The 13,157-nt window shown below is 48.1% G+C and overlaps 1 protein-coding gene across 2 annotated transcripts in view; it reads right to left on the bottom strand.

Moving 5' to 3' along the window:
- TBC1D8B (TBC1 domain family member 8B) overlaps positions 1-13,157 on the bottom strand; it is a 51,437-nt gene that overhangs the window by 31,569 nt on the left and 6,711 nt on the right. Inside the window, exons 2-5 of one of the 2 annotated variants that reach the window (XM_028715040.2) lie at positions 5,851-5,961; positions 3,843-3,961; positions 2,833-3,058; positions 822-1,062 (exon numbers count right to left, since the gene is read on the bottom strand). In XM_028715040.2, coding sequence (XP_028570873.2) covers positions 822-1,062; positions 2,833-3,058; positions 3,843-3,961; positions 5,851-5,961 — 697 coding nt within the window. The remainder of the gene's footprint in view (positions 1-821; positions 1,063-2,832; positions 3,059-3,842; positions 3,962-5,850; positions 5,962-13,157) is intronic. The other variant, XM_028715041.2, reaches the window with a different exon arrangement.

Below are 13,157 nucleotides of genomic sequence, written 5' to 3'. Positions count from 1 at the left end.
TAATAAAATGATCAAAAAACAAGGGCAGGGGGCCAGGTTTTTAAAAACTAACATTCCTACATAATAAAATTACACATCTGGACAGAATTAAGTTAGGTGGGGAGGCTGAGCGGCCTAAACAAAGCCCCTCTGGGCTCTTCAGGCCTTCCTTTGCCCTCAATGAAGTCCTCTTCTGAGCTCCAGGGACGGTCTCCTCATGAGCCTCAAGGGCTCTCCAGCTCTCCTGCCATACCCTGGTATGATTCCATTTATTACCCCGCTACACATATATGTGGTTGCACTTGAATAGAACTCATGCCAGTGTGTGTGTGTGTCTGTGTGTGTGTGTGTGTGTGTGGAATGCCTGGAAATCTCTAGGTCGTGTACAAAAATAATATAAAATCACCATCATAGGAAGATCACAGGACGCTGTTTTATACAGTGTCAGACTGCTCAGTATTTCCCAAACTTGGGTCTGTTTTTTTGGACTACAATTCCCACCACCCTTGACCACTGGTGCTGTTAGATAGGGATGATGGGAGTTGTAGTCCAAAAACAGCTGGAGACCCAAGTTTGGGAAATAGCTGATATGGTCTACACAGGCTGGCAGTGTAGGGTTTCAGGCAGGGCGTCTATCCCAGACCTACCTGGAGATGCTGGGGATTGAACCCAACACCTTCTGCTCACAAAGCAGATGTTCTGCCAATGAGTTGCAGCCCCTTACTAGGATATCATCCCCAGCTCAGCTTTAGAAGCGAGCAGAAGCAGAAGGTCTTTTTCATTATTATAATACACACACACACACACACACACACACACACACACACACACACACACACTACCTCTTAGTGATTTGCAGGGGATCATGGAGGACGGGGTCATTATCGAACGTCTCCTTGTCAAAGAGTCTTCGAACAGCATACAGGGCCAGCTGCTCCATGAGAAGGAATGTTTCAGTGATGTGCAGGAACATGGAAAAATAGTGATCCTCCCCCCGGGAGCAGACGTGGATGCTCTCTGTCAGGATGACGTTGGACGACTTTTCGAGCACTGAGATTTCATCCCAGGATATGACAAGTTTTACTGCAGGTGGGAACAAAAGAAATATGTTCATGCCTTTCGGCTTCACGGTGGCCAGCTATTTTCCTTTGACCCTAAAGGGAGCATCCCATGAAATATTTTGCGTTTCCACGGAAAGATACCACTGCTTCGCATTAACCTTAAAACATAACAGCATTAAATCTCCTCTTTTAAGCGCTACACGTCCAGCTTTGACAACCTGGTATTTCTGGCCACATTCGGACTGTACATTTGAAGGACGATGATGCCACTTTGAACAGTCATAGTTTCTCCCAAAGAATTCTGGAAGCTGTAGTTTCTCAAGGGTGCTGAATTGTCAGGTAACCCTCTATTCCCTTCCCAAAGCTACAATTCACAGATCAATCCCTCTTCCTCATCAATGTTCCTTCAGCATTCCAGTCTCACTGAAAATGCCCAATCCTCATTGGGCTGTTTTTAGGAGTTTGGGGGGTGGACATACTGATTTCTTCAATTTTGATTTCTCCATTGTTTTCTATGGACAGCATTCACTCTCATCGTTGATGAGATTTCAAAATAGCTTCTAGAAAACAGATTTAAGGACAGCACAAATATCCAGGACATAGATTCAGCAGCTGGAGAAGGTTGTCAGGACAAATATGTCTCTATATGTTACCAGAAACTACAAGGAGTGGGGTACCTGTTGTATCTCAACAGGGAGGCTGTCCCACAAGAAGGGGCAACCACAATGAAAAGCTCTGCTCCAAATGCAGAGACCTAATGGGCATATGGAAACAGCTTTGACTGGTTAGCTAACCCAGATGAGGGTATATCCAATGGGTCTCAAACCCTTGGCGAGTTACAATAGCGGGTCCCATGGTCAAGAAGGTGGTTTCTGCATGTGCTCAGATGCTAATGCAGAGAGGATCTTGGTACAGATTAGAATTCTAAAATGGAATATGCTCATTCTTTTTTATTGTTTATGTTGTATTTATACTGATCTGTTTTGTGGTACAAGGTTTACAAGCTGCGCTTCTGCTTAAGAAAGCAGTTACAGTGGTAACTCGGTTTTCAAACAGCTTAGTTCCCGAAAAACTCAGAACCCGAATGCTGCAAATCCAGAAGTAGGTGTTCTGGTTTTCGAACTTTGCCCTGGAAGCCAAATGTGCTCCTGAGCTTCCGTTTTTACTGTTGCACAGCAAATTTGAGTCCCCCGCATAGAAATTAAGGCTTTTTTACTCCCGTTTTACCCTTAAGAAGCAAATTTTAATCCCACCTCCCATAGTAATTAAAGCATTCCATTTCTGATTGCAGTGTTCTGAGGTTATATTTGGTGCTTTTCTTTTTGCTATTTTTTGCGTTTTTTACTATAATCAGTGCAGGTAAGAAAAAAATTAATTTTAATTTTTATCATCTATAATGCTGTCTTATTTATTTTATAGTACAGAACATTGATTATTGCTTTCATTTTATGGATCAATGGTCTTGTTACATAGTAAAATCCATGTTAAATTGCTGTTTTAGGGGTTGTTTTTAAAAGCCTGGAACAGATTAATCCATTTTGCATTACTTTCCATGGGAAAGTGTGCCTTGGTTTTGGAACGCTTTGGTTTTGGAATGGACTTCCGAAACAGATTAAGTTTGAGAACCAAGGTACCACTGTACTTCCCTTTATCTTTATGTTATGTTTTTCGATAGACAATTGTCTTTCAAAGATATCTATTAATTAATCCACTTGTAGCTTCAGACATAAAGCTCATTTCAAAACCCACCACTGTGCAAGGGAATCACAGCGAACGGCAGGACTCCACTTACTTTCAGCTCCCAGTAGGAAGGAATAAAAGCTCAGAAAGTTGGTGCTGAGATACAGCCATCCTTGGCAGGGCACCCGGCCTCTCCAGTAGCTGCATGAGTAGTACGTCACCAGCTTCTCTTGTTCCGGTAGCCCGAAACACTTCCCGAACTTCAGGTGAGCCTCACGGAACCTCTCAGGATCCTCCTCTCTTATTAAGGACCCTTTCCCTTCTTCGGCAATCAAACCCTAGAAAAAAAAGGTGAATGAGGTGCTGAACGCCAGGTAATCTACCCAAGTCACTCCCCTGAAGCCAAGAGCCTCGGGCCACTGCTTTGCGGTGGGGCCAGAGGCAACAGCAGGCAGAGCAACAAGTATGGGCAGTAGGCTTATTTCAGTACCCCCCCCTTGTATAGCTTCTGTATCCTGTACCCAGAAGTGTTGTCAGAGCAGAAAAGCTCAGGTCCAGTTAGGGGTGCAGCCTAGGGAGGTTTTTGAGGGCCAGGTAGCGAGGCCTAGAGGTCCACATTCAGTCCCAGAGCCTTTCAACACCCTCCCCTCTGCAACTTTTCTGCATTCCACCATGGCTCCTGGATGCTGGGTAGACATCTGGTTTTCAACATCTTGATATATCACCAACAAAACATCGTGATGTACCAATATATTACAATGTCTGGAATAAGGAGGGAGCTATGTAGAGGCACTGTTTGGCTTCACTGTCCCCCGCCCCCATATTGTGATTTTTGCTGGTGTCGCTGCCCCCTCCATGAGGCAGGGGAGAGCTAAGCCAGCAGAGTTAACAGGTGTTGCAGGACTCAAGAGAAGCATTGGCTGGCTTCATGGTTTTCCCCACACTGTGATTTTTGCATAGCACACATGCACACACATCATGATTTGAAATATATTGCCCAGTCAAAAATTATAAAACTATTATCACGATGTGGATTTTAAAGTGGTTTTGGACAATATATCGCCCAGCCCTAATACTGGGTGCAAGAGTCCCAAAGTTGCTTCAAACCAGCTTCTAACGTACTCTGATCTTCCCATGCACAAAGCTGGTGATGTCCTCACTGGAATCGAACACAGAGAGAGTCGCCATCACATTCTGCTCTAGCCAGTCCCAGTGCGCTGTTATTTCTTCTCTGCTGGCTCCTGATAGGAAACATTAACTAGTATTAAATAAACTTCACTGGGTACACTAGAAGCTCCTACACCAGCTGGGTAAACAAGAGTTCCCCCTTTTTTTCCCCAGCGACCATCTCCTATCTTGTTGCAAAGTCAGAAAAAAGAGCACTGAGTATTCTGCTGATATTATTCTCTGTTAGCCCTTCTCTGTCTTTTTTAGTGCAGTTGCCCCAAGAAAAGGGACTTGGGGGAGAATCAGAAGTAATTGAAATTGAGTTGAAAATAGGCTTATGATCACAGGGGGCTGCCTTACAGCAAATCAAATATTTTGTTTGTCTCGCTGAGTACCATCGAGGGCCCCATCTGTACTATGCATTTAAAGCAGTATCATATAACTTTCAGCAGTCATGGCTTCCCTAAATTAATTCTGGGAGATATAGTTTCCTGAGGGTGCTGAGAGTTGTTAGGAGACCACCTATACCCCTCACAGAGTGACAATTCCCAAAGTGGTTTCACAGTCATTCCCTCTTCCCAAGGAACTCTGGGGATTGGAACTCTGAGAAATGAATTTGGGGTGGGGTGGGTCTCTTAGCACCTCTCAGCACTACAGCTCCCATAATTCTTTAGCAGAAGCCATGACTGCTAAAACTGGTATGATGCTGCTTTAAATGTATAGTGCAAGCGGGCCTTACATCAGGGATGGAGAACCTATTAAGAGGACTTGAGGATGAGCTTCAGAAAACAATTTCTCATTGGCTTTAGGGTGACACGTCCTTTGGTAAACAGCTCCCCGGTAGTGCAGGAAGACAAACATGATCCTCGCCGTGCTTCTGAACAAAAAAAAACAATAAGAAGGATTTCTCACTCTCTCTCCTTTGTGTGCGCTTTCTTGGAGTCACTGAACAATTATCTGCATGAGGTTCCAGAGCACACAAGATTCAAGTGTTAGCAAGGCAAGCATTGCACTTAATATAATAGCAGCTGGTTTTGTTATGGAAGGGATACATGGGCTGGGGCATGGATGGCTTGGAGGACCCTATCCATAGCTTCACACTGAATCCAAGAGAAGCACATGCAAACAGTTGTAAAGGGAACATAGGAAGCTGCCTTTAGCCCCATTTGCACTACAGATTTAAAGCGCCATGATATCGCTTCAAACGGCCATGCGTTCCACAAACAATCCATGCAGATGTAGTTTGTCCAGCGTGCTAAGAGTTCCCCTCACAGCATAGCTGTCAACTTTTTCCCTTTTTTAAAGGGAAATTCCCTTATTCTGAATAGGATTCCTCGCAAGAAAAGGGGAAAGTTGACAGCTATGCCTCACAGAGCTACAATTCCCAGAGCGGTTTAACAGCCAAGCCTTCTTCCCTGGGAACTGTAGCTCTGTGAGGTGAATTGGGGGGGGGGTGTCTTCTCACAACTCTCAGACTACCTTAGCAAATTACAGTTCCCAGAATTCTTTGGGGGGAAGCTACGACTGTTTAAAACGTGGTATAGTGGTGCTTTAAACATAATAGCACAAATAGAGCCTTAGATTATTTGGTCCATACTGCCTGTTCTGGCTGGCAGTAGCTCTCCACAGTCTCAGGAAGAGGCCTTTCCACATCATTTGCCTCCTGACCCTTTTAACTGGTGAGGCCAGGGACTGATCCTGGGTCCTTCTGCATGCAAAGCGTGTTCTCTACCACTGAACAACCCTCCTTCCCAAAGAACCGGGGGGAAGTGATGGGAACCCTGATCTGACCCAAAGGTTTGATGTCCCCCTACCTCCCCCCACCCCACCCCCCGCACGCTAAACTAAAAGTGAAGTCTTTCTTCTGTATCAGGCAGCATTTCTTCCCCACAATGACAAGGCACCCCAAGTTATCACTGCCATCGTCCTGAGCTTGGCTCAGTTCTGAATTGTATGTACTCACCACATGCAATAGACCAGTAGACTTGAGAATCTGGTGTCTGGTGCAGGATGCGAAAAGGGGCAACTCTTGACGTAGAGTCCAAAACTGCATCCAGGGTCCCCACCAGGATGCCTGTGGGATATAGGACAAAGCTTGAGAGCACAATATATACAGTCGTACCTCATGTTACGTTTGCTTCATGTTACCTTTTTTAAGGTTGTGTCCCGCGACGACCCGGAAGTACCGGAAAGGGTTACTTCCGGGTTTTGCCACTCGCGCATGCGCACAAGCGCCAAATCGCACCGCGCACCTGCGCAGATACAGCACTTCAGGTTGCGGGCTTTTCATGTTGCGAACGGGCCTCCGGAACAGATCCCGTTCGCAACCAAAGGTACCACTGTACAAGGTATGGTTTGCAGCGTCTGTTAGAGGCCGGGTTTTGCCTTCCATATGGTCCAGAGAATGATGTATACTCTGGAGCAAGGAAGATGGAAGCTGAGTGGTACATAGGGCCAGCTTTGGGGCTGGGCTAGGGAACAACAGTACTGGAAGAAGGTTAAACAGCAAGGTAGGTATTATCTATAGATACATATACAGCTATAGCTGGTGGGGACCCTGGATGCAGTTTTGGACTCTACGTCAAGAGTTGCCCCTTTTCGCATCCTGCACCAGAGGGTGGGAATCATGGGTGTCCTGGCTGTATTTGCATTCCCTGGCTTTCAAGGACTGGAGTATAGAGTAGAACAGGGTTTCCACAAATGGATCTCCAGCTGTTTGGGGACTACAATCCCCATCATCCTTGACCACTGGGTCCTGCTAGCTAGGGATGATGGGAGTTGTAGTCCCAAAACAGCTGGAGACCCATAGGTCAGTGTTTCCCAACCGTCGGCCTCCAGCTGTTTTTGAACTACAATTCCCATCATCCCTGACCACTGGTCTTGCTAGCTAGGGATGATGGGAGTTGTAGTCCAAAAACAGCTGGAGGCCCAAGGTTGGGAAACACTGCCATAGGTTGTCATATCACCTTTTGTAGCCACCTTCACAAAGATTACTGAATAGTTTACATTTTAAAAATGGGTCCATAAACAAAAAAGTTAATGGCATTTTGCCCCCCATGTTGCCATTTTTCCAACTTGTGAAATTCACGAAAACCCACCTGCAACCAACTCTCCCAAAATGCATTCAAGTTTTTTAAGAGGCCTTTTCAGGATGGGCAACATTGCATTGCATTGCATGATTCCATGTGTGTATTACCAATGGTGCTTTGTACACCTCCTTCTGGCAACTCTTCCAGACAAACACCTTGCTCTGCTTTCCTTTGGACCACATCAGTGAGACCAAAAGGGGGGTCTTGTTGTCTGGGCAGCCCAGGATGTCCACACACACTGCCCAGGCTTGCGTCCCAGAGGGGTCATTTCGGTGCTGCAAATGCAGCAATTTGAATTCACCCCTCAGAGGCACACTCCATTGTTTCTCTGGATACCAAGGGCAGTGTTGAATTACTACTGGCAGCTGGGGCCCATTAGGACTTCTAGAGTGGAAAGCAGGGAGACCAACCCTAGGTACAGCCATAGCTCATGATGGGCAGAGCCACCCCCTTACTGGTTGGATGTAAGAAGGAAGGCAAGTGAGTCTGGCTGAGAGCAGGCTGAGATTGGTGGGGCAGTACCCTATTAATGGACCAGCTTCCATGGTGCGTTACACAAGAGGAAATCCTAAAACCCCAAGTGTTCAACTCGACAACACCATGAGTCTGCTGAAATGCAAATCAGGAACCGACTGTTGCTTAACCAGCCAGCATGGATTGTTCCCTACATTTTGTTGCCACATAGTTGGCCTTCAAATTACAGATCACAGGAACGTAAGAAGAAGAAAAAAAACCCTCCTCCTGTGCTGGATCAAAAGCCTATTCAGTCCATGGTTCCTGTCCAACAGTTCCCAACCAGGTGCCTCTAGGAAGCCTATAAGCAACTAGCTTCTCGTACTCAGTCCTAACCATCTAGTAAGCAGAAGTTCACCGTCCGTCTCTGAAAAGGGAGGTTGCCGATTGAAGAATGGAGGATGGAGTTAATGGACTATGCAGAACTAGATAAACTAACAGGAAGGATTCAAAACCGGCGGGACCAGAAATTCACGGAAGACTGGAGTAAATCTACGGACTATTTGAAAAGTATTTGTGAAGATCAGACGACGTTTGTAGGTTTGCAAGAAGTTTTGTGAGGAGTATTATTGGAAGCATTGTAAAAATGGACAAGGGGGAGGATGATTTGTTAAGAGATGTAAAGGCAAGATAAAGTTAAGAAATGCATAAGAAGTGGTTAAAACGGTGGATCATCGGAGGTGCTGACGGAAGTCTAAAAAGATTGTATAAGTGATAAGTTTTGTGGTACATTTTATAATTTATATGTTAAAATCAATTAAAAAATTAGAAAAAGAAAAAGAAAAGGGAGGTTGCATGTAGTCAACATGACTAACAGATCTGGAGTGACCTACCCTTGTGGCATCGAATTCTGCAGAATTCTAACCAATGACCATGTTCACTGGATGAGCCCGAACTCTTAGTGCAAGGTGGTTATGGGCGGGAGCATCTTCTCTCAACCGACTCTCCCCCACCACTTACCATGTTCCTGCTGCTCATGCCAAGATGCATGCAGCACACAATGAAGCCCAAAACTGGCTTGCTAAGAGGAGGGAGCTGCAAAATGAACTCCCCACCCCCTCACCCCACAACGATGCACAGGAACCACAGATCAATTCCTTAACATTTTAGAATAGCCATTAGTTGCTAAAACGAATCTGCGGCTCTCTTAAACGTTTGATAAGGGATGAAACACCCACACAGAGGGATCAATAAGTTGAGTCAAGCAGACAGACCTCATCCGGGACGGCGTCAGAACTCCGTATCGCTGGACGGGGTTGCCAGGGCTCCAGCCAGCTGACTCTCCAAGTGACCTGACATAGCATCACTCCAGGGGATTGTGGGAAATTCGTCCCAGCACTGCTCAGAATGCTAGGTATTCATCAGCAGTAGGTTGTGGAGGGGGCATTGGAGGTTGCCCAGCAAGCCAGGTGCCAACTCTGGCTCTAATGAAATCTACTAGCTTGGCTTGTTGCATTGCTCAAATCTGTTGGTGCCAGATAAACCTGGGGGGGCCCAGCAGCAGGTGAGGGGGCCCAGCATCAGAGGAAGGCGCTCCTCAAACACAGAACCAGATTTGAATTTCATTTCAGGGAGGGAGAGAGATAATGCTTGCAGTCCGAAAACTAGAACTATTGCTTTTCCTGCATGTGTAATCTAATCTTCCCCTCCACTTCAGAGCCCTTAACCGCGACATTACGGATTACATCTAGATTCATTGGAAGAACGCTTCCTTGCTGAATTATTCATCTCGCCAGGCGCGTTTTGCAGCTGCCTCCATCTTCGCAGAGACTTCTTTTATCAGAACACCTTCTGATCTATTCCCGTTGCCCAGTTCCCATAATGATCATACTATAGGGCAGTGGTACTAGTCCATGTTTCCCAGAATGCAGAACTCCCAAAGGCAGCTTCTTACGGCAACGTCTCTGGAAAAGGAAGTGTTCTTGAAAAATCAAAACATGCTCCGTATCAAATCAAGCGGGGCGACATTTCGTCAGCATGAAAAGGCGGCTTGCAAATTACCTCGCAAACTTACACACTGCCTCTTTCCCTCACACATGCCTGCTTCAGCAAGGGGAGGAAAACCAATTAAAGTTGACAGAAACTTTCCTGTTTGCCTGGGCAACGAATGATTGAAAATGGCATGGTGGTGGGTTTGCCAGGAAAGCTGTTCATTGAGCAATCTATCCTGATTTGCTGGTGCAGAGGTCAGACTTGTCCACATCAATCAATAGTTTATCCTGTACTCTTTAATTTACCCCAGAGGCTCCCAAACTTATTTGGTCTACCACCCCTTTTTCAGAAAGAAAGAAAGAAATTACTCAGTGCCCTCCTGGAAATCTACCTTCTTTAAGTAAACAAAAAGAAAGATGCAGCGTTCTTTTTATCTACCGATATTTCTACCTATGTCCTAGTAGAGAAAGATGTTGTAAATACGACACCTTGAAACTTGAAATTATACATTTTTTAAAAAATTAAAATCTAATCATAGTAACATTTGCATTGCACACAGAAAATTAAGGTAACGAAGGATAATATTAAAATAAAAATCCCCATGACGGGGTGAGCTCCCGTTGCTCGGTCCCTGGCTCCTGCCAACCTAGCAGTTCGAAAGCACATCAAAGTGCAAGTAGATAAATAGGTACCGCTCCAGCGGGAAGATAAATGGCGTTTCCATGCGCTGCTCTGGTTCACCAGAAGTGGCTTAGTCATGCTGGCCACATGACCCAGAAGCTGTACGCCGGCTCCCTCGGCCAGTAAAGCGAGATGAGCGCCACAACCCCAGAGTCGGCCACAACTGGACCTAATGGTCAGGGGTCCCTTTACCTTTTAAAATTTCTGGAATCCGACTGAATCCCTCTCAGAAAATTATTCATGGAGGAGAATGGTTACCAGTCACAATGTCTCTGTTCTGCCTCCACTGTCAGAGGTATAGACGTTTCTGAACACCAACTGCTTGGAAATGGCAGGAGGGGAAAGTGCTCTTGCGGTCGTGTCGTGCTTGCTGGCTTCCCACAGCAATCTGGAGGCTGTCCAAGTGGCTACATGCCCATTATAGTAAGTTCTAAGTGGTAGTCCATGTTTGCTTTTAACCTATGGTTTGTAAGAGTAATCATCAGGTTGTCCTCTAAGATGTTGTTGGGACTACAACTCCCATCATTCCTGACCACTTGCCATCAGAAGACAGTACATTCTGCTAGCTCATCGCTTTGTGTGTGTGGGCAAGTCAACTAATCATAAGACTTTCACTCAACCAACCAATAGTTTGATTAAAACTGCATGTGAGGGGGGGAAAGGGTGGGGGGGTGGGGAAAGCATATTTTGCGCACATGCGAATGCAGAAGCCATAATTTTGGAAAAAGGTAATTCTATTTCCCCTCACATCTTCCTTTAAAAAACTTTTAATAGATTAGATCTGATTTGGGGAACCTTTTAAAAATCAATTGCAGAATGTTTTCAATAGATCAATCCATTGAGTAAGTAGAGGATATAACCCTAAGTCAGTGTTTCTCAAATTTGGGTCGCTAGCGATTGTTGGGACTACAATGCCCATCACCCCGAAGTGAAATTGAAATAACTTCTGTGGGTGCCAAATGAAGACTACAGTGGTGCCTCGCAAGACGAAATTAATTCGTTCCGCAAGTCTCTTCGTCTTGCGAGTTTTTCGTCTTGCGATGCACGGTTTCCCATAGGAATGCATTGAAAATCAATTAATGCGTTCCTAGGGAAACCGCCTTCAGACCAGGTCCGGGGACAGTCTGTCCCCCGACCTCTTCTGAAGGCTGGGGCGGGGCGAAAGTCTTTGCTCCCCCCGCCTGCATTCAAAAGCCCTCCGGGACAGCGGAGAAACGTGCTGCGTTTCTCCGCTCTCCCGGGAAGGCAGGCAGGGGGGAGCAAAGACTTTTGCCCCCCGCTGGCCTTCAGAAGAGGTCCAGGACCTCTTCTGAAGGCTGGCGGGGGGCAAAAGTCTTTGCTCCCCCCCTGCCTTCAAAAGATGTCCGCCCAGGGTTCGCGGACCTCTCCGCAAGCAGCGGCAGCGCTGCCGCAGCTTGCGGAGAGTTGCCGGCATGCCGAAGCCTGGGCGCGCTGAGATCAGCGCGCCCAGGCTTCGCGGCCCCGCCCCCGGCATCGGGGCATGGTCCCGATGGTGGGCGGCGGGGGGAGGCGTTCCCGCCCGTCCACCGGCATCAGGGCATGGTCCCGATGGCGGGCGGCGGGGGGAGGCGTTCCCGTCCGCCGCCCGGCATCGGGGCATGGTCCGGGGCTTTTAAATTGCCCCGGAAGAGCGGAGAAATCCCCCGCTGTCCCGGGGCTTTTTAAAATGCTGGCGGGCGACAGCGGAGGCTTCGCTCCCGCACGCCAGCATTTTAAGATCGCCCCGGACAGCGGAGAAGTCCCCCGCTGTCCCGGGGCTTTTTAAAATGCTGGCGGGCGACAGCGGAGGCTTCGCTCCCGCACGCCAGCATTTTAAGATCGCCCCGGACAGCGGAGAAGTCCCCCGCTGTCCCGGGGCTTTTTAAAATGCTGGCGGGCGACAGCGGAGGCTTCGCTCCCGCACGCCAGCATTTTAAGATCGCCCCGGACAGCGGAGAAGTCCCCCGCTGTCCCGGGGCTTTTTAAAATGCTGGCGGGCGACAGCGGAGGCTTCGCTCCCGCCCGCCAGCATTTTAAGATCGTCCCGACAGCGGAGAAGTTCCCCGCTGTCCCGGGGCTTTTTAAAATGCTGGCGGGCGACAGCGGAGGCTTCGCTCCCGCCCGCCAGCATTTTAAGATCGCCCCGACAGCGGAGAAGTTCCCCGCTGTCCCGGGGCTTTTTAAAATGCTGGCGGGCGACAGCGGAGGCTTCGCTCCCGCCCGCCAGCATTTTAAGATCGCCCCGACAGCGGAGAAGTTCCCCGCTGTCCCGGGGCTTTTTAAAATGCTGGCGGGCGACAGCGGAGGCTTCGCTCCCGCCCGCCAGCATTTTAAGATCGCCCCGACAGCGGAGAAGTTCCCCGCTGTCCCGGGGCTTTTTAAAATGCTGGCGGGCGACAGCGGAGGCTTCGCTCCCGCCCGCCAGCATTTTAAGATCGCCCCGACAGCGGAGAAGTTCCCCGCTGTCCCGGGGCTTTTTAAAATGCTGGCGGGCGACAGTGGAGGCTTCGCTCCCGCCCGCCAGCATTTTAAGATCGCCCCGACAGCGGAGAAGTTCCCCGCTGTCCCGGGGCTTTTTAAAATGCTGGCGGGCGACAGCGGAGGCTTCGCTCCCGCACGCCAGCATTTTAAGATCGCCCCGACAGCGGAGAAGTCCCCCGCTGTCCCGGGGCTTTTTAAAATGCTGGCGGGCGACAGCGGAGGCGCTTCCCCGCTGTCCCGGAGATTTCCCTATGGGCTTTCGTCTTGCGAAGGAAGCCCATAGGGAACTTCGTCTTGCAAAGCGCCTCCAAAACGGAAAACCCTTTCGTCTAGCGGGTTTTCCGTCTTGCGAGGCGTTCATCTTGCGGGGTACCACTGTATTCAACTTTTGCCTGAATCAGAGGTGGGGGAAAATGTGAGCCTCCAGATTTTGGATCCCAACTCCCATCAGCCCCGAGACAGCAAGCTCAGGAATAATGGGATTCCAACGGTACCCCCCACAACCTCAGGCCTATACACTGACTCTGTCTCACACAACATACTTAGAATAGAATAGAATCATAGAGTTGGAAGA

This window comes from Podarcis muralis, chromosome Z, assembly GCF_964188315.1.
Source record: "Podarcis muralis chromosome Z, rPodMur119.hap1.1, whole genome shotgun sequence".
NCBI classification, from domain to species: domain Eukaryota; kingdom Metazoa; phylum Chordata; class Lepidosauria; order Squamata; family Lacertidae; genus Podarcis; species Podarcis muralis.
The sequence above is the reverse complement of the archived record's forward strand: the minus strand, read 5'-3'. Positions and strand labels throughout refer to the sequence as shown.